General features: G+C 43.1%; 1 protein-coding gene across 1 annotated transcript in view; it reads left to right on the forward strand.

Annotated features, from left to right (window-relative positions):
• The first annotated feature begins 2,791 nt into the window (after window positions 1–2,791).
• PRMT3 (protein arginine methyltransferase 3) overlaps window positions 2,792–21,949 on the forward strand; it is a 58,905-nt gene continuing 39,747 nt past the window's right edge. Inside the window, exons 1-9 of the mRNA XM_083464562.1 lie at window positions 2,792–3,582; window positions 3,671–3,803; window positions 4,964–5,046; window positions 6,089–6,138; window positions 7,166–7,268; window positions 7,586–7,739; window positions 11,148–11,277; window positions 16,956–17,021; window positions 20,643–20,764. Coding sequence (XP_083320688.1) covers window positions 3,555–3,582; window positions 3,671–3,803; window positions 4,964–5,046; window positions 6,089–6,138; window positions 7,166–7,268; window positions 7,586–7,739; window positions 11,148–11,277; window positions 16,956–17,021; window positions 20,643–20,764 — 869 coding nt within the window. The 5' untranslated portion in view covers window positions 2,792–3,554. The remainder of the gene's footprint in view (window positions 3,583–3,670; window positions 3,804–4,963; window positions 5,047–6,088; window positions 6,139–7,165; window positions 7,269–7,585; window positions 7,740–11,147; window positions 11,278–16,955; window positions 17,022–20,642; window positions 20,765–21,949) is intronic.

Genomic DNA, 21,949 nt, shown 5'->3' on the forward strand with positions numbered 1-21,949 from the left:
CAACTGGGCAGGCCACCACTTTCAGCAATAGGGGTCGCTGTTTGGTAGTACCCAATTGGTTAGCTGTCAGATTCTAGAGCTCCCTATTGGTGGCTCTTAGGTAATTCCAAAAATACAGAGTCCATTAAAAAAACACAGTATTCATCCATAAAGCAGTAACATAAATCTCAATTGCTACATATTGGGTATTTCAGCAGTTGAACATACAGCTTTATGGCCATGCTGCAGTGTAGTGCATATACAACTGTGAATAAAAGGTGGCTGGGCTCATCGTCCCGGGGTTTGGGGTGGGGGGAGGTGACAAAACTGATTTCCCATAAGTGCCCCCCCTTTATTTCCATTACAAGTCCTTGAGTCTGTACTCTGAATAGTGACACCAGGGACCTAGAAGGTGCAGGGCTTGTCAGTCCAACCCCTGTACAGACTCATCAGGGCTGACCTTAAGGCAATTGGAACAACTGGGCCAAATTGGGCCCTGTGGGCCGCTCCTAAGAGACCCCCCACACACTAGGGCAATTTAGATGGATTTTATTTATATCTATGAGATTTTGCAGACTTTGGCTGTGAACTGGGGCCCTATAAAAAAAACTAAAGTTGGGCCCCACTTCTTCAAATTGGGCCCCCACTGGCTAGCCCTGAGTCTCATAGTTGCTGGGCCTGAGTTTCCCTGCCCTTGCATGAAGTCTTGGGTTTCCAATTTTGGGAGAGGGGAGACTGCGGCACTGGGGAGATGGCAGGCCCCCTAGATTTAGAGGCCCAAGTTGCCCTGCCCTCGCATGAAGTATTGGGTTTGCAATTTTGGGAGAGGGGAGGTTGCCTGCTAGGGAGTGGGCAGGTTGGCGGGCCCCCCTAGATTTAGAGGCCCTAGGATCCAGCCTACTTAGCCTATACATAAATCTGGCACTGGCTATATCCTATACAGGAACAGGGCCGTCTTAACCGCTGGCACTAGGGGTGCACAGCACCAGGGTGCCAGGCTTTGAGGGACACCAGGCCGAGAGTCTGGGGCCGAGTGTTGGATTCTGGGGAAGAGCCACCGACAGTCAAGCGAAGCAGAGCCCGTCGGAGCGTTGCAGGCTCTTCTGCTGCAAGCGGCTCTTCCCCAGACTCTAACACTCGCCCCCAAACTCGCACCAAGCCACAGCAGCAGAAGAGCCCATGGTGCTCCAACAGACTCGGATCCGCTCGGCTGTTGGCTCTTGCCCCAGCTGCATGGCAGCTAACTGTTTTGGTGCCACGCCCAGAGCGCCGTGTAATGTTGTGGTGGGATCCGCTGCACACCGACAGCACCGAAGGCAGCAACAAAACCCAACGAATAGGAGCACACGGATCCTGTCCAGAGATGTTGCCTCCGATGCCGCTTGCATTCCCCATCGTTCTGCACTGGCACCCCACGTTGGACGGCGCTGGGAGTGTGTGCCGACAGCAGAAAAGCTAGCAAAGGAACCCGCAGCTTGGCACATGCAACAGGATGCGTCGCACAGTGGCCATGATGTTACACGGCGCTACATGTAATGTGCGCGCAGCCAAAACAATTAACTGCCATGTGGGGGGGAGGCAGCGGGCGGACAGCACAGCGACTGTGTATGCTGCCCGACATTTTGTCCCCCCCCCAGCATGGAACCGCACCCTTCGTACGACCCTGTGCGTGGGGTGCTGGCACCCCTTTCGGTTGGCACTGTGAGTCCCTGTGTCCCACAACCGTTCTAAAGGTAAACAACTATTTTCTTTTAAAAAAGCCAACGACTTTGGGGTCCCCCTCCCCTAAAGAAAGGTCAACAACTCTGGGCAACCTAGGGGCGCCGGATGGATCTTTGCACCCCAGCGCTGCATATGCTTAAGACAGTCCTGTGAATGAGCTCAGTAGAAGGCAGTTCTCTCCTCCTGTTCTACTTAGAGTGTCTCCTTCTTTCCTCTTTACAGACTGTAGTTTCAAGGATGGGACTGGGGCAATGACAAGAAGATTGTCACCTTCACTTGAGTTGACTGTGTGCTATAAGCCTGGTCTCATACTGTGGGTCTTCCATTTTAGAGTGTACATTCAAGAAGGGGAGGGGAGGGGAAGTGCCCTGGTGCAGGAATTCCTTTCCTCTTCTTAGATGGCATTTTTGAGGGATGGGCAAAGACAGTGCCATCCTGTTTCGTCACCCGATATGAATGGGAAGGTGCCGCCCCAACTCAAGCATCCCTTTTTACAGATATTAATTTTTATTTTATTTTACAAATATAGAATTATAACAATCCAAATTACATATCCCTATCTAGAGATTTCTCCAAATCTCTGGACTTCCCACCTTCCCCTCCATGGATCCTACTGTCCACCTTCTCAACTGCATAATATTTCATAGTCTATATTTCATATCTTTCCATATTATCCATAATATTCGCTACATTACAAGTGTTATTAAAATCCTGCTCAGGTTTTCATCTGCTTACAATGGTCTCCTAGATAAATTATAATTTTTTCCCATTCTTCATTGAAGTTTGGTTCTTCTTGGTTTCTGAGCCTTCCGGTCAGTTTTGTCATTTCGGCATAGTCCAACAGCTTGGCTTGCCACGCCTCTCTGGTAGGGACTTTGTCTTCTTTCCATCTCTGGCCTAGTAGCATCCGCATTGCTGTTGTCACATACATGCAAAGTCTTTTCTGTTCCTTTGGAATGTCGGTACCTACAATTCCTAATAAAAGGCTTCTGGGTTTGTTTGTTTTTACAAAAGTTATTTTAAACATTTTCTTTCAATTCATTATGTTTCTAGTTTTGCTGTGTGCCACAAACCAATCATAAAACACCAAAAAAGTCACACGAACCAGCACTGCAGATTAACACCGATTAACCATAGCTGTCAACGTTTCCCTTTTTTTAAGGGAAATTCCCTTATTTCGAATAGGATTCCGCGCAAGAAAAGGGAAAAGTTGACACCTATGTTATTAACAGCAACAGAAAACCCTAAGGTATTTGTTTCTGCCACACAGTTTTAAAATGAAGTCGTAGTAAATTTATATAGAGTATATAAGGGATTTTTTTTTTTGTCATGTTTACCAGTCGAAAAGCCGACGTCGTTCATTGGACGAGCTCTTTCAAGCCGCTTTTTGCGGTTCAATGTTATTTAACCGCAAGCTAGTTAAAAGGCTTGGAGCGGGGAAATTGTTTATTAAACCGCTAAATTTTAGCAATTTATGCGTGAGATTGGCCGCCTCAGGCCTTCCTTTCAACGGTCATCTCTCTCGTCGTGGACTTAAACCATGGAAACAACCCCCTCCGCTGCCCGCCTGACTTCATAATCCTCAAGAGTTAGGGATGCAGGGCAGTTTATCGGGGCCTCCCCTCAAATCCCACCGCGGGTACAAAAACAAAGCAAACACTCGCGCACTTATCAAGTTTGGCTCACTAGGCCCGCCGTAGACTCCCCCTTTCCTCCCCCCGCTTCGCACACGCCCCGCCTTCTAGGTGCCGGAAGTGCCAACCCGGAAGTTTGGGTGCTCTCGGTAGCCGCACGTGCTCCAGTCCGCCTCGCCGGGAAGAGGGGCGGAGTTCCAAGGATCCTCCCGGCCGGCCATGAGCTCCCGGGCAGCTGTGGTGATTGGTAGGTTCCTTCTTTCCTCCGTCCGAAGGTCCCGGCGGGGCTGAACCTCCAAGCCCCGCGGCTCATCCCTCTTCTCGTTTCCTCGCAGGCGAGATGCAGGCAGGGGATGGTCCGGACAGCGAGCCTTGCTCGTCTGACGACGGCGGCGGCAGCGACGGCGCCTGGGAGGAAGACGACGAGTCGAAGGCACCCGCGCTGGCCTCGTGCCTCTTCTGCGACAGGTTCGGTTCCGTTTGCCTCGTGCCCCCGGGTCGGAGGGGAGTCTCCGCCTCTCCACCCCGACAAGCCTCTCAGCTCTTGCTTTGATCTCAGCAGTGGCTCCAGCAGCTCTACATCTTTTTCTCATTCCCCCTCCCCCGCAGGAGCTTCCAACAACAGTAATTATATAGGTTACGGAGCAAGCTGCCCTTGCTCGGACCATTGGCCCATCCAGCTTTGTCTGCACTGATCGGCAGCAGTTCTCCAGGGTTTCGTGCAGGAGTCGTTCCCCCAGCCCTGCCTGGAGATCCATTGGGTGGAATCCGGGATCTTGTGCATGCAAAGCAGGTGCTCTGCCAAGAAGTGACATCCCTTGCAAATCCGAATGAATACCTGTAGTTGTTAAACTTGCAAGGAAGAAGTCTTATCAAAGCAAGACGTCGTCTTACAAAACGCCTTCGGCTCCCGGAGATATAATAGATGTCAAAGCATCCTGTTGTATTTTTTAAGCCCCCCCCCCTTTTTAGTAGAGAGGTGCTGGTGCTGTCTAAGTCAATACAAAAGAATCCAAGGAGTGCAAAGATCTAAGTTTTATACTTGTTGCTATAATGTAGATGAGGGGCTGAAGTTGTTGGGGATGATGGGAGTTACACTGCAGTAACATCTGAAGGGGCACAGGTACCTCCATCCCATGTAAAGGCAAACTGGTCAGCTTCTCTGTTCACTTTCGTGGTAACTGCCAGCATTATAACTCTAATGACTTCCACAAAGTTGGATGGGTTTGTGCAGGGGAATAGCTGTTTAACAGTAAAAATGGGAATAATGATTACTCTGGGAAGGGTTTGTCAAGCAAGAAAGGAGCACAGGCAGCAGCCACCTGCTTAACTGTATCCTTCTTAAATGCCACTAGTTTCCATCCATCTCTCCTTGCTTTTTCCTGTTAATTTTTGAAGTTTTTACTGCAATACAATAATATGTTTCCAGTTTCTATTAAGCATTTATTATTCACTTTTATACTCCTGGGCTCAATCTACTGATAATTGTCCAAATTGTCTACGCAGCTAGATTTTTTCCCACTTTTCGGGAGCTTGTAGTTTGTTTTCTGTTGCTGTCAAAGTCGTATTTAAAAAGCTTAACATAACATTTGGACAATTTCTACAACATTTGAACTGTGTTTTCCAAGATCTTTCAGTTCAGCTGAAGATACTTTTTGCCATTGTACATCAGATCATGGGTTCAATATTGGAAATCTGGCTCATAAACACAGTAAGTTTATTTTGTGTTTTGCTGCAAGTTTACATTTTACAAATTGATGAATGGGTCTTAACCTGTGAAATAAAACCCAGATTTCAGAGCACTGGGAAACGATTTTACGTATACAGTGGTACCTCAGGTTAAGTACTTAATTCATTCCTGAGGTCCGTACTTAACCTGAAACTGTTCTTAACCTGAAGCACCACTTTAGCTAATGGGGCCTCCTGCTGCTGCTGCGCCGCCGGAGCACGATTTGTGTTCTCATCCTGAAGCAAAATTCTTAACCTGAAGCACTATTTCTGGGTTAGCGGAGTCTGTAACCTGAAGCGTATGTAACCCGAGGTACCACTGTACTTTAAGTGTCCTTAGTTAAACTGTTTTAAGTGCTTGAATGAATGTCTTACTGTTTTCTGTTTCAGTATGATTGAAATAATTCTATCCAGTGAAGCAGAAAGAGAGAATAAGGGAAGCTGAATAGCATTATTTGAAGCATCTTAATCTAAATAAAAGATTGGTTCATTAGCACTACAGTATAAGTTGCCAAACACAGAAACATGCAAAATCTACCATGTTGGGTGTGACAAGCAAGATTGTTGGTGTTAGACATTCAACAGATCTTGGAGGCTAAAGATGAGCAGTCTACAGTTCCATGTACACAAATGGGTTTGTCATCAAGTCTATGTGGATTAGCTCTGTATACATACTGGAACTTTTGAGCCTGAGAGAGATGTCTGGATCTGGACTACAAGAAAATTGCTTAATACTATTGTAAATGGTATCTGTGAGCTATGAAATACCTTTTGTGTGGTGGCAAACTGCCTGCTATTACAACAGAAAAACACTCAAATGTATTGTAAGTGTGAGCCAGTAAGAGAGACTTGGCAGTCTTCTATAGGGTGATATTAAAAAAAGTCTAGAGGTCATAATATGGAATAAAATAGTTCAGCAGAAAGAAACAACCATGTTTGAATTCCAGTGGTAAATAGATTAAAATGTTGACCGACATTTCAGCTTGACCAAACACACTACTTCTGTTTTCCTCTCTCTTTTCTAGGACTCGATTTCTATGGTTACATCAAGCTAGTGAACTTCATTAGGCTGGAAGTAAGTTACCGAGTATTATCTGACTAAAGTTAAGTTATACTATGCTATGTCTCTTCAAGGGGACGCGGGTGGCACTGTGGGTTAAACCACAGAGCCTAGGACTTGCCGATCAGAAGGTTGGCGGTTCGAATCCCCGTGACTGGGTGAGCTCCCGTTGCTTGGTCCCTGCTCCTGCCAACCTAGCAGTTTGAAAGCACGTCAAAGTGCAAGTAGATAAAAAAGTACCGCTCCGGGGGGGGGAAGGTAAACGGCGTTTCCTTGCACTGCTCTGGTTCGCCAGAAGCGGCTTAGTCATGCTGGCCACATGACCCGGAAGCTGTACGCTGGCTCCCTTGGCAATAAAGCGAGATGAGCGCCGCAACCCCATGACTAGACCTAATGGTCGGGGGTCCCTTTACCTTTATGTCTCTTCAAAGCCATGCTAGTCAGCATTGGTTTAAAGTTTAGTAATAGGTTTATGAGGAAACGGTGCACTTTTTTCTAAACATGCTATTACTATCCATTGTTCCCATATTTACAATTTGTCTAGTTAAATTTGTATATGTAAAATATATTAAGGCTCCAGATTTGGGTATGGTAAGATGTGCTGTGGGAAGAGAGAAAGGGTCTGTTAAGCTGTAGAATGTATGGCAAATGTGTATCATATATACTGTTTTTTGTCATTTTATGCTACTGGTAGGGCTTGAATACAGTTTTAAGAACCCTCAGGGACAGCAGATTCTGATGTCAATTTCCACAAATCCCCTTATTCCTGCTGTAGTTCTTCCCTCACCAAAATGGGGGGCACCATTTTGGGATCCACCTCAGGTGGGTGCCAAAATGGATTGGGCTGGTCTAGCGTACAAATAGCAAGAAAGATTCAGCATTTTGGAACACTACAGTTACTTGCCCAAGCTTTCAGTTAAGGTTTGATACCAGACTTTTTCATTATTTTCCTTCTGCGGTGACTATAAGGATATTTTTACAACATTAAGTATAGTTTAAACATGTTAAGAACGTTATACAGAATATTCATTTTTTATTTCAGAAACCAACTGTAGAGTATTTTAGTTCTATCAGTACCCCATTTCCTTGGGAGGAAGAAAAATATCTGAAGCCTGTCCTGGAAGATGACCTCTTACTCCAGTTTGGTAGGGTTCTTTTTAATTTTAAATGTGTATACTTATAGATGATGAAAATGTGCAACTTTATATACTGATGGTTTAAAGGGCGGATATATTCTAGGCCAAGAAAAACCTCTCATATCTTCAGATGAACACAGATGGCATTCTGTGTTTAGATTGAGCACCTTAGAGGAAAGATGGGATATAAATAGACTTACAAAATGTAGTAATAAATATAGCCTTATTGGTGTACAGAACAAGTCATGCAGTTATTTGGATCCCAAACACTCAGTAACTCTTAATATTTGCCCACTGTGTGATAAATTCTCTTGGTTCATTTCCAGATATAGAAGATCTCCTTGACTCCACTGACATCTTTTGTTCTAATGGACTAACTGAGACTTCGTCTCCCATTGAGCGTTTGAAACATGCAGAGCACAAAGCAGAGCTGGCAGAAGCAGCATTGGCCAGAGCCCAAGAAGATCTTCAAAAAATGAGGTATGGCCAGAGAGCCTTTTACTCTAGTATCTATTAGACTGAAGCATCTTTTAGCGCTTAGGCCACTAGAAACTCAGCAGGATGATGCTTCATCTGAATGGATGTGTTGACAGAGAAACCGAGTCTCTGGCTAAGTTGTTGAGAAGCAGGCTTCTGCAAACAAATACTGTAGTACAGCTGCCATTCCTATTCCACAGTGTAGGGATGTCACAGACATGGCAGTTCCTGCAGTACTCTTTCTATTTTGAAAGTTAAAAATTCTTATAAGTGGGGGATTTGGAAGTAACGTTCGGTGCTTACTGTTAGAGAAGAAGAAGAGTGAAAGCGCTTGCACGAAATTTAAAATAAAATATAAATAAATAAATGGGGGATTTGCACATCATGTTTCCTGAGGTGTTATGTGGAGGGGAAAGATGCATTTTACTTTATTTTTAGTTTTTAAAAGATCTACCTCTCCTGTTTATCCAAGGGAGAGCCAAGGCAGCTAAGATAAAGTAGAAGAAATGGAGCAACAGGTATAATCCCTAAAAGCCGATTCAGCAAAATTAACACAAGTAGGGAAATACCTTTTTTGTAAAAAAAGACCAGGCCTTCACCCGCTGCCTGAAGCAGTATAGTGATGGGGCCTGATGGATTTCCTTGGCAAGGTGTTCCATAGGGTAGGAGCCACAACAGTCTCTACCTTTAGCTGGCCTACCAGCCTTGTCTTCCAAGTTTGAGGGATTTGCAGCGGGACCCCAGATGGCAATTGGAACATGCGGGAAAGAACATACAGTAGAAGGCAGTTCCCAAGTTGTTACGGGGTTTAAATATTTAGACCAGTGCTTTTAACTAAGCCTATAGAAATGGCATGATAGAATCAAAACACCTAGCTCATGCCAGCATTTTGACTTTTGTGATTTTGCAGTAATTGAAGTGTCCAAATGCTTTTTCAAGAATAGCCCCGCATAGACTGTCAGAATTACATGTGTCTAAACTGCTGGTCACTAGAGCATGAACCATGAAGGCAAAGCCTGTTTTGTCTGGAAGGACTGTGCCTGGCACAGCAGCCAAAGCTTGAAAAAGGACACCCTTAGTAAACAACTCCATGTGCAACAAATGTGAGATCTGGATTGAGGAATACCTCCCTATCTTCCAAATATGCATACCTGGTCATTCAGAGAAAAAACTTCATGCAGAATTGGCTGTGAACTTAGTGCCGAGTCACACAGTCAACCTACAAATAGTTCTGTTTTGTCTGCATTAAGTTTCAACTTCTTTGCAGCCTATCCAGTCCTCCAGAGTTACAGCACAATTCAGCCTTGCAGCTCCTTCCCTAGGATCAGATGAAAATGAGAGGGCGAGTTGGGTATATGCTGAGGATTTTGCAACCCAAATCTCTGGATTTGTAACACCAGGCCCACCAGACAGATTCCTTACTCTACTGGCAAACTGGAGTCCAAGTCAAAATGGATCTGAACAATTTTATCTGCAAAGTTCTTCACAAACAGATCACAGTGGGCTTCCATGGCTTCTTGTAACTTTCTGAGGACCATGATGTGAAAGGCTCTGCTAGATGGCACTGAGCAACATCAGCCAGGCACCATAAACATAGCTCGTCAGTCAGCCAAGGAACTTTTGGGAATCATTTGGGGGGGGGAGGCCTTAGGAGCGCCTGCATTAATCCGTGAAGCACAGAAGTGATCAGGCCATCAGCAGAATGGCCAGCTATAATCCCTCAGAGGCATCAGAAATCCCTTTCAATCCATCAGTCTCTAGGGGTTGACCATTTTAATTGGCCTCCCACCTCTGTGGTTAACCGGATTCTAAACCAGCATGTCTGCTTTACAGCACTGGAAGAAGCTGTTTAAAAACGTTCTACTTGAAACTCCAAAATTAAGTGTTTTGATGAGGTATTTCTTAGTGAAAGGTGTAGTTGCTGTTTCTACAATCCATGGTTTCAATTCATAATGCACTGATCACAGCTACTCTAGTCTCTTCTTCAACTTATTGCCCCCTTCTCTTGCAAAAAAACCTGGAACTTAATGGAGAAATTAATTCTACAAAGGAATTATATTCACCAACACAGAGGAATTGTTGGAGATTTAGCGCTCCACTGGCAGACTTTATACACATATATAGGAAATATCTGATCATTTAGAACACATCCCAGAATCTAATCAGGAAAAGTAGTAGATATTTATTATTTCCACAACCTAAAAAAGTTCTATTAGGTTATTTAAAACCTTTCATTTTAGGCATTGATTTGGAAGTGGTAGCAGATCTTCTCACTGCTTTCAGATTTGTTCAGCAAATAAATTGGGGGGCAAGGGGAGTATTGCCACATCAGGTTCAGAATGGCTTTACAGAATCTGGACTGCTGCAGTAATGTCTAAATGTATTATAGAAAAATGAACAATGAAAAAGCAAATAAGCATTTAGAGTGATGGACTGTCCATCCCTAAAATGTGGACCTTCTCTCTCCCTACGGAGAGGGAGGTCCATGGATGGTGAATGAGATTCACTTTTACACGCCTTCACGTGGTGGGCATGGAAATGGCCACCATACTGTCATTAGTTCTCCAGTGGTAGTGACAGCAAAAAGGTGTCTTGGAATAGATCAGGGGGGCATTGGGGACCCCAAGCCCTCCAGTGTTCTTTGGATCCAAAGACCTCGGGCAACATTCTCTTGGGGTGGGGGTATGCCAGTCCAGCCCCCTTGCCTTCATCTGTCGTAGCTGCATAAAATCAGCAGGGCTTTGAATTTGGCACTTTTTCTGCCACAGATCCTTTGTCCCCTGCTGCTGTAGGATTGCGCTGTTAAAGTGAGTGAGCTGTTCTTCCAGCTGCATACTACAGTCGCTTTGAAAACATGGTACTTTTTATGGCTGCCTTTTCTTTTCCCATAGCCGATTGCTTGTCCTTGAAAGATCATTTTCTGTTTTATTGCTAATTATTTTCAATTATACGTAATAAGGACATCTTGTACTATACCATTTGGGTAATTGGGGGATCTGTATCCCTGGCTTCTCCGCTTGTTTGCCTGCCTTTTAAGAACACCTTCAAAAGTGCGTCCTCCTTGGTATAGTTGTGGCTTTTAAGGTTAACGATAGCATCTACTTTAAATGGCTTGATGTGGAAGGCTTTTTATCTTGAAGGTATCTTGTGAAAATAGCAAGTCAGGATTCCAAATCATGAGTTCTAGGGTATCTGAAATGTGGAAAAATACTGAGGCTAGCATGCAAAGAGAATACAAATTTTGTACGCTGCAGCGTCTTGCACAGCAGCCAGCAGGGGGAGCTTCAGCATGCTTCAGATCCACGATAGCCCCGTGAAACTTGCATGCTTTCTCTCTTCACACACCCTCCCCGCATTCCTTTTTATGGTCTCCTTAACGTGTCTCAAGGGTATGTTCCAAATTGATTACAGACAATTTGCCCAGGATTTCGTGATGAACACAGAAGTCAGAAGTGGCGCCATTGCGGACCTAAAAGAGGATGAGGAAGATGTTTACTTCAGCTCATATGGCCACTACGGGATCCATGAAGAGATGATAAAGGTCAACAAACCAGTAGAAGCATGTCTTTATCGCCATAAAGATGGAAGCCATGGGGGTTTGTCCATAAGTACACTGCAGCATAGTTAGCTGCATTTTTAACCCTGACTGTACTTCCTGGTTGTTGCTCTGGTCAAAGCAAAGGTAAAAAATAAAATTAAAAACTCACAATAAAAGCATGAAGGGGGGAACACTACGGAAGAATAAGCACCCAGGCTCCAGATGCAAAGGGGCATGCACAGTCTAGCCTTCCTTTACACTCTCCAGAAAGCCAGTTGTAAAGGTTTGTGGATTCCCTGCAGAGGGATGCAGTGCAGCACCAAAACAATTTGGCCAGGAATGAAAACAGTCAACTCTGTTTATCTCCATAATGGAAGATACTTTGGATATAATTACTTTTGGCTCATTTGGATATGGTAGGTCCGTGTGGCTATAAAAGTAGATGGTTGAAACGGAAAGATGAAATTACTGATGGCCTGAAATATACTTTGTTCATGAGAACAATCCATAACTTTGTCAGAAATGTTTTTGTTCAAGAGATTAGAAAAAATACCCTGTGTGTGTGTTATGCTACCCCGTTATCAGAATTTTATTTCGTGGGGGTTTTACAATAAGATGCAACAACATATCTATTCTCTATAATTGTAATATAGAAAAATCCACGTAGGATTAGGCAGCAGGTGAAACTTGTGGGACGTAATCCCCTGAGACCAGTCAAGTACAACATTCCTTGTTTTCCTAGAGTGGACATGCAAGGGAATTTTTCGTCCAGCCAGTCGAAACTTCCTATTCCTCCCGGCCTGGAGCACCCTTCCTTGCATGTGACTAGTGGGTGGCTGTGACGTTTCCAGACCTGGTAAAAGGCCAAGGCATGCTGCCAATCTCTCTCCTCTTTACCATCTTCCTTTTGTCCTGCAAACATCCTGGGCTGCTAACTGCAGTCATTAGGTCAACCCACATATGGGGTAAACCTCTTTGTATATGCTTGTAACTTTAAGCCTGCCTTCAGGGATCACACTGTGCTCTGCCTGATCGTGAGTAAGTTTTCTTTTTATTGCTTATGAACAAGACTGTGGTGTCTTTATTCTTTTAGGAGGGATTCAAGGGCTCTTACCAGGAAATTAGAACACATTTCAATCTGGACAAGCCAGATTGAATTGCGAATTGTCTTAAGAAACGTGCGTGAGTTTGCAACTAGTTTTCTGATCCATAAAGGGGAATTCACTCTGCTAAGTAAAGGAACTTGCTAGTGCAAGTTAGGAAGGATATTAATAAGCAATATATCCTCTCCTGCCACCCTGAACATTCCCACAAAACTGAAAGCACTTAACATGCTAGGTTCTGTTAAGTCACTGGAACTCTAGATTCTGATCTATGTTATTCTTTGCTCTTATGCTACTCAGTTGTTACAATGGAAAATATCCCACCTCTTCCTTCTGGGTCTTGCAGATCCCTGCTTACACAGTTCATTTATGTGCAGGGCCTATTGTAGGTTTAGATCTTCAATATATACGAAAAAGATTGGGGTAGTGGAGCCTGTCACTCTCTAGGTGCTGTTGAACTCGATCTTCCATCACTCCCAGTCAACATTGCCCATGGTCAGGGGTGATGAGGAGTGCAGAGCAGCAACATCTGGAGGACCCAGGTTCCCGGCTTATTATTATTGTAGATCAGGGAATGCTTGAAGGCAAGTTAGCATGGGATCAACATTCCAGAAGTCTGAGCTGAGGTTGTCATCAGTATCTGGATGACATGCAGCTCTTTTGCATCTGTCAGTTCCAAGACAGTGAAAGAAGCCCTGAGCAGATGTTTCGGGCACCTTGGAGATAGATGGTGGTAAACAAATGTACAAGACAAAGACATCGTGGGTCAAGAAATCTGCTGATCTGGGTGGTAGAACAGAAGTGATCCTGGACAGGCTTGCGGTCCTCCTAAAGGGCTAACGTACATAACCTGGAAGGCTATTTGACAGACCACCTGTACTCACATACCTGCCCAAGCCTTAAGGCTGGCATCAGAGGCCCCAATATCAGATCCATCGGTGAGAGCTGCTAGGCTGTCCCTGCAACTCTGAAATATCCTTCCTGAGAAACATGTTCAGTACCCTTACTTGCAAGTCTTTGGAAGAGCTCTGAAGTCCTACAGTGGTACCTCAGGTTAAGAACTTAATTCATTCCGGAGGTCCGTTCTTAACCGTAAACTGTTCTTAACCTGAGGTACCACTTTAGCTAATGGGGCCTGCTGCTGTGCTGCTGCCGTGCGATTTCTGTTCTCATCCTGAAGCAAAGTTCTTAACCCGAGGTACTATTTCTGGGTTAGCGGAGTCTGTAACCTGAAGTGTCTGTAACCTGAGGTACCACTGTATTTATTACAGTCTGCATATAGATAACTTTATGTTGCCATCTTTTAAAAACTGTTCAGTTTGGTGTTGAAGTATTAATCTGTTGGTTTATCTAATGGTTATTTTTGCTACTTCCATTTTGTTTATTATGTTTTAGTGTTTTGTAATCTTACTGGGTTTTTTAAAAAATTGACTATATATAATACCTCAAGAACCGCCTCTCCCCATATAAACCTGCCTAAACTCTGTGTTCATCCTCTGAGGCCGTTCTTCATGTGCCTCCTCCATGTGAGGTCCAATAACACGGGAACTGGCCTTTTCTGCAGTGCTCCCCATTTTTGGAATGCTGTTCCCAGGGAGGTTCGCCTGGTGCTTTCATGATATATCGTTATGTGCCAGGCGAAAATGTTCCTCCTCGTCCATGCCTTTGGCTGATTAATACTCTACAGTCTTTTTACATGTGTGTGGGAAGGGGAAGTTATTGTTTTTGTTTTAATTACTTGTGTTTTTATCTTGTGAAAAACCTTGAGATCTTTTGATAAAATGCAGTATATAAATCTAATAAATAATATGTAAACCACCTTACGAAGATGACTTAGCCTGAAAGGCGATTCAAAATATCCATTCTATATAGCCCTTTATAAAGCTTCTGAGGACTGAGCGTAAGACCTTTTTCATGCAAAGCATGTGGTCTGCCATTGAGCTACAGCCTTTCATGTGCAATTAAGGGGTGATTAAGCTCCACATGGTCTCAGATGTGTTAATTTAGATGTGTTAACTCAGTGTTAATTTTTTATATATATCTTGGAGGGGAAAGCAGGATTAAATGTTTATACATGCCTTTTCCATTGTTTGGGAGGGCAGACTTGTTAACACTGGATTTGTAAGACTATCGTTTATATGTTTGAAATGGAAAATATTGCTTATGTTTTAAGCACTTCCCTATTTGTTCTGCACAAGGACCCAGGTTTGCCAGTTTTTTTTGCTGTTGCAGCATTGTAAATAGTCTGATTTTCTACTTGAATTTGGGCTTTAACATATATAATGGATTCCCTGTCTTTCCCCTTCCCGCTTTTTACTGTGTAGGAATATTATTCCTTCACAGAAGTACAGGGAGCAGTGGTTGATGGAGGGGGGAAAGAGGAGTTAACAGTGCCCCAAAATAAATGACTAGAGGTTTCATGGGCAGCCGTGCATGTAGTGAAGACAGCAGTTGGAAATCTATTGATTAAGTTCAGGTAGCAAAAAGTAGTGAGGGTGGAAGTCTGAGAGATTCACAGTTGACTGCTCTTGTGACAGACAAAGAGAATTTTAATCTTAGGCAGTCTCACGTAATAGAGTGTCCAAGTAGTGGATGCAAATAAGTAAATAGCTCCTAATTCTCAAAAATGAGCATTAAAAGAGACCCAAATGAATCACTTCACTTCAGATGTTTGCAGTAAGCAATACAGAAATGCTCTGTTTTGTTTTGTTTATAACTTGCACCTTCCACCCAAGTTGAATCCTCAAGATGTCTTACAATCAGTGATACGAAACAATAATTAAACAACAATTTGAAATTGGCAAGGACCATAACTAAGTGGCATAGCTTAGTTATGGGACTGTTTGCACACAGTACCTGGCTTCTGCAGGTTAGACTGGGGAAATGTCTTACCCGGTCCTTGGGGAGCTGCTGCCAGGCAGCATAGACTCTTGAACTAGATTGCCTTATACCAGGTCAGGCAACTGGTCAGTTTTCCAGCAATAGTATAAAGTACACAGCATCAAGAACACCACAATGCGCTATAAAATGCACATTCAACCAAGGTTCTTTTTACTTGCTATCTGCATATGCCTAGTGAGATAGATATTATAGGGCAGTAAGTTCCATAAACCTTGCACTGCTGATGGGAAGGACCAGTCCCACGTTTCCATTCTTCATTTCACATGGCACAGAGATGCATAGCATGGCCTTTCCTGATGGCTGCAGCTCTTGACAGCACCTGGGTTCATGCAAGAGGTGGTCCTTTTAGATATCTAAAGCCCTATATAGGGTGTTGGGAACCTGTGGCTCTCCAGATGTTGCGGAACTACAACTTCCATGAGCTCTAGCAACCCTGGCCAATGGTCAGTGATGATGGGAGTTGTAGTTCAGCAACTTTTGGAAGGACAAGAGTTCTCCACACCTGCCATAGAAGATTTGTAACCTAAAGGTTGCTTGTTTTTTCAATATGTTAAAATCTTTATAAACAACCATTTCATGTTGCATTCTCAAATTCTTATTTATAAATTTACAGAAGCTTACAGATATGGTAGTCTAGCTGTAGTTGTTATTTTGCTTTTACAAGCTCAAGCTCTGGAATATTGGTTGCTGCAGAGAATTGTACTTTCAGCGTTTTAGCATTGCATCCAGTGCTGCAGTGTCCAATTTGTATGCAAGCAAAGGTTCTTGCCTTTTTTTAGCTGTTCTCTGCGCACTTCATACTCCCTTCTCTTCTTTTTTTGACCGCTGTCATAAGGAGCTAAAAATAAAAACCTTTGCTTGGCTGATTGGTTCTCTAGCCATTTGCAGGGATAGTAAAGCATATGGCTTGCTGGCAGTCTTTCTCCCTGCCTACGCATATTAAAAGGAGTGATGTTAGTTGGTTGCAGAGACAAGCTACATAGCCAGATCACGTACTGATGTACTACATCAATTCAGGTGCGCGAACTGGAAAAACACCAGTATATCTCTAGTCACGCTGAGTGGGCACTGGAGGCTTTTTCTGAGCTTGGCATTTTGTAGAGTGACTTGCACAGCTTCTGAGATTCACTTGGCTATGTACCTTTCTTGGTTTATATGCATTTGCTGAAAACAAGATTTCTCCTAGGACAGCGTGCTTTGATACCTAGAGCTGACCAGTGGCCTTATTTACAAATAGAAGCCGTATATTACTTTTCTCATTTAATATGACTTCAATCATTCATACCCCAGGTACTAATATTCAATAAGATTTGTGTTGGACTGCACTCAAGGAGCAATGTGGGGGAAGATATATATGAACCATACATTTAATATTTCCTTATGAGTAAACGGGACGGGTTATATCTTGGTACAACAAAACTTCAGTATTTCATTTATACCCACTAACTTTGCCAATGTTGTCATAACAGGGTAGACATGAATTTGCTACTTCCTGATTTATTTATTTTTTAAAAAGGACCGTTAAACATGTCTCTGCTTAGAAAATTCCAAAACTTGGTCTGTTTGTTTTTTATAAGTGGAATACGGTAGGGGACACTGGAAAGGTGACAAAAGCATTTTATTCCACTGTAGTAAACTGTATGTGTGCTCTGAACACATCTTTTTTATTTTAAATAGGATAAAGTACGCACAGAAAGCTATCGTGACTTCATATATCAAAACGCCCACATCTTTAGAGATAAGGTAAGTGGGCCAGCTTTAAAGCTCTTAATGTTCTTGCGGTATGGGACTCTCTGCGGTAATAAAAGCCTCTTGGATTGCATTCTTTCTAGAATTGGGAGACTGATGCTTTGACAGGGCTTTGATTCAATGTACTTGGGTTCTATTACACAGAGCGTATTATTATACTGCTGGAGGGTGCAGAACACTGATAAGAGAAATTGCTGATCAGCATTGTCATTGTTCAGTGTGCTGTCTTTGAGTGTTCATTAATTATGATGGCATCGTTTTGTTAAACCTTTCCTCGTCTACTGTTCTTTAAGTGGCATCTGAAATAGGCCACATATACACTTATTTACAGTAATTCAAGGTAATTTCTAACCTGTATCTTGCATGATAAAGGCGTCATGGCCGTCCCTAAGGAATTGGGTTCTGGAAATAGTTCAGATTCCATTGTTTTCTTACGACTGATACCCACATAAATTAGGCTTTCCTGGGCAGTGTATAAAAATCCATTGTTGCTGTTATCTGTCTTTGCTGGGGACTGTATTCTGCTGTTATATGGTGCTACCAAGGAACAAGGATAAGTGCATGAAAGAGAAGAATGCTCTAAATACGTGGCACAATCTGTTCCCCCTAAACACATACAGCAGGGACCCACTGCTGGGCCTTTTCCATTGTCTCCTTCATTGGCCCTTGGCAGAGCATATATAATGTCAGTGACGTGCCCTCAATGAAACGCCTGTCCATATATTCCATACAGACACATATTGGCACTACACTTCTATGCCCTGGTTAAAATACGTTAAAGAACAGATTCCTGATTTTTTCCCCCCATAATGCAAGTTAATTTATTTGGGAAGATTTCAACAAGATATTTATTCTGCGTTCACAGTTTTTGCCTGGCCTTGTTAAGCAACCAGAGTCCTTGGATGGGGAGCAGTTTGTTGTCCTCAGTCTTGTGCTTTGCCTCTTTGAGAAGTCCACTCCTGTCCTCTGCCTCGGAGCTGGAGAGGGAGCAAGGTTCATCCTCATAGTTGTGTGGGTTTCTAGTGACAATCTCATGTTTCCTTCTCCAACTGCAAGCATTTTAATTTTGCCAGTGTTGTAAAATTGGCAGAAGGAAGTAAGCAGACCAGTTCCAGCACCACCCATTCTACTTTATCTGCCACTTCCATAATTAAAAAAAAATATACTGAGTAAGTCTGAATATATTTCTGGTGAATTAAGAAACATAGAAGTAGCAGTGGCAGCTATCTTGGGGCTGACCAAAGGTGTGAAGAACAGCTTGCCTACCCATTGGTTTAAGGACTGTCCTTTTTTTGGGGGGGGGGTGAGAGAGGTTTTTTTGATACCTGTCAGAACAAAAACCTGGAACACCAGTTTCTCTGTCAAGACCCTGTTGATGTTTTGTCACTGACCCTACGTAAATAATGATTAACATTACCATATTTGAGGGTAGCCTTGCATTCAGAAATGTGAGGCTAAATGTTCAGGGATTTCATGCATTTAATAGGATGAAATTGAATGTAATTTTGAACTTTTCAACAACAAACTTCTCCCCAAAGCCAGTCTTTATATACTTGACTGACAGATGACAAGGTGAAATGGGTTGCTTTACATTTTACATGGTGATGCATCCAGTTGCAGTATCATTCTCATGATTCTTCATGCAGTGTATCATCAGCTACCATTAGCTGTTGTAAAAAAACAAACATAAAGGATTGAATGAGATACCGTGCTATACAGTGGTACCTCAGGTTAAGAACTTAATTTGTTCCGGAGGTCTGTTCTTAACCTGAAACTGTTCTTAACCTGAGGTACCACTTTAGCTAATGAGGCCTCCCGCTGCTGCTGCGCCACCGGAGCACGATTTCTGTTCTCATCCTGAAGCAAAGTTCTTAACCTGAGGTACTATTTCTGGGTTAGTGGAAGCTGTAACCTGAAGCGTATGTAACCCGAGGTACCACTGTATATTGATACATGTTGTATTTATATTTATAATGGAGTGTGTAAAGAACAAAGCAGTATATAAGCAGGAAGATAAACTAGCCAGACAGTTAAGAGTGCTGCAGTCATAATACCTAACCTAAATATCTAGGTACTTCTTCAGATCTTTAATCTACACTTGGAAGTTCACTGCTGTAAGCAAACTGCTGCTTTATGCCTAACCCAAATGATCTTCCTCTCTGATTTTTTGTGATTATAAAAAACAAAACAAAACAAAACACCTCATCATAGCGTTTGCTATTCAGCTTGGAAATCTCTCTGGTGAAAAAAATCACTGAAGGGTCTATAATGAAAAAAAGCTGACAGGCCTTTAATTACAGACCTGTAAATGGCACCACTGGAATACAGTCAGAGCCCTCCATCAGATGTTGGCAGTCTGAATAATTATCTGGTAGCTGAACACTTGTGTGTCCGGTTATCTGGTCATCTGTCTTGTATTCCCCCTTCCCCCATGCTCGCCAGCTCAACTTGTTTTCAAATGAATATAGGTGGGTGTTCTGTGGGAGGAATTTAGTGTTGCACTCTTCTAATCGTTTCATCAGCGCAAGCATTTCTCCTTTGCCAGGCAGAACAATCCTCCCTCTCCTACATGTTATTCTGGGGGTTCTTCTGGCTCTCCAGAGCATATTTGGGGGAGGCACATGGGAGGGAGTAAACCCCATTGCACTAGCAGGAGCCCTTACACTGGTTTCTCCTAATGTGCCAGGTTAGTTGAATTTAGGCCTGTGTGTGGACACGCACATACGTATGTATTATACACAGTCATGTTAACTCAGTATTGGACCACATATTCTACATAGATGGCTTGAATTTATCATAGAAATGATATGCTTTATTGTACTGTCCCAGTATGTTGGACAAGTAACATTCTTACCTAGCTGCACTGTGGTGCTGGTATTGCTGATTTTGAATGTTTTGGAATTGCAGCGAGATTTCAGAGGCACCATAAGTATATTATTTGCCTGGGGGTTGTGTGGGTTCAACCTGTGAGACTTGAGATGTGTTTTTTGAATATTGTTTGATGCCAAGTTGTTCAGATTTCTCAGTATAGCTTGCGACCTGTTTCAATAGCTGCATGCGACCTGTGTGGCAGGAAGTGAAGAACCTGTAGATGTCTGAATGTTGCGAGACTAAAATTCCCATTATCCCTGACTGCTGTCCATGCTGGTTGGGACTGATGGGAGTTGGGAGTCCACTTGGACGAGTACAGGTTCTCTATATCTGCTATGAGGTGTACAGTGGATGCTCGGGTTGCGAACGTGATCCGGACGGGAGGCACGTTCACAACCCGCAGCTCACGTCTGCGCACGTGCAGGTCGCAATTCGGCGCTTCTACACATGCGCAAAGCACGAATTAGCGCTTCTGCGCGAGCGCCGAAACCCGGAAGTAGCCCATTCCATTACTTCCGGGTTTGACGCGGTGCGCAACCCAAAACTACACAATCTGGAGCATCTGTAACTCAAGGTATGACTGTATTCTTTGCTCTCCTGAGAATTTAATCCATTGTGTTTCTTATTTACTTTTTACTGGAAACTTGCACACTTTCACAAATAGGATTTGGGGCTCCATTATAATGGCTTTGTAGCATTGCCAAGTATTGTCACACTAATTCTTTCTTTCTTTTTTATTGTTAGATTGTCCTGGATGTTGGTTGTGGAACTGGAATCCTTTCCATGTTTGCTGCCAAAGCAGGTGCAAAGAAGGTGATAGGAGTAGACCAGTCTGAAATTATCTATCAAGCTATGGACATCATTAGGTAAGAGAATTTTAGAAACTTGAATTCCCTGCGTTAATATTCTTCACTATGTACGCACCCATTTTTGGGTGCCCATCTGCATTTAAGAGTGTAGCACTTTATATTTTTAAGTAACACTAACTGTCCCCTGTACATTGCCTGGCTTACTGGCAAGGGATGCTGTTGCGTAGTTCACTTTCTGTACTGTCAGCAAAGCCTTTATTTAAATTCGCCACTAAGTCATGGGCGGCAAATTATGGGATCCAGGGACATGGCCCAATGTTTAGGTGCCTCTAGCGCTCACTCTAGTACCTTTCCTCACTTAATGAGGAAAGGAAAACAACATTTGCACCTAAAGTGGCAAAACAGCTGCCTTTCACAACATTGCAATTAGATTTCAACCCTGTTTTTTATATTGCTTGTATTCTATACCCACTTTGGGATATTATAAATACCTTGGCAAATAAGCTCATATATGGACATCTGATTGCATGTATTTCTAGCTCTTAAGGTGCAAGATGTAGAAAGTACTACTATTGCAGTTAAGGCAATTAAATTTTTCAGATCCTGTTCAAATTGGTGGGTTTGAGCACGTTACATGATGTGTGCAATACCTCTATCATGGAACTGCAGTTTTTACAAAGAGCAGTTATCTAGGCTTATCCTTTTTCTGAGGTGCTGCAGGCAGCTGTTGCATTAAGAAACTGCCATTTGGACTAATTTTTTATTCCTTCATTACGGAGTACAGGAAGACCTTGCTACACTTTGTATCTGAGATAATTATGAAAATACCTGTCAGCGCAACAGTTTTGGAGTTGTTTGATTTGCATGCCATGGTAGGGGCAAAAGTGGGATTAAAAGAACTAATCTTATGACAGTGATGAATGATTTCTAGGAGTACCCAGTGAACAGTTGCTCTAAGGTTACATCTGCTGATCGTAAAATTGTTTCATTTGTCTCTAATTCACATTAAAACAATTTGTAAGAGTCTTGTTACAGACTTTCAGAGTAGCTGTCACAGCCACCCATTTTGAATACATAGTATGCATTCAGAAGATCTTATCTTGGCTTAAGTTGAGATATATGAGTGCACCTTCCATGCCCCCATTGAATCACCACACTTTCCCTATTGTGTTCGTGAGTGAACAAGCCCGGAAGTATTCAATCCATACAGGGAAACTATGGTTAATGGCTTCAGAGCAAGCC

The sequence above is a fragment of the Podarcis liolepis genome (genome assembly GCF_965112155.1).
Source record: "Podarcis liolepis genome assembly, chromosome: 1".
NCBI classification, from domain to species: domain Eukaryota; kingdom Metazoa; phylum Chordata; class Lepidosauria; order Squamata; family Lacertidae; genus Podarcis; species Podarcis liolepis.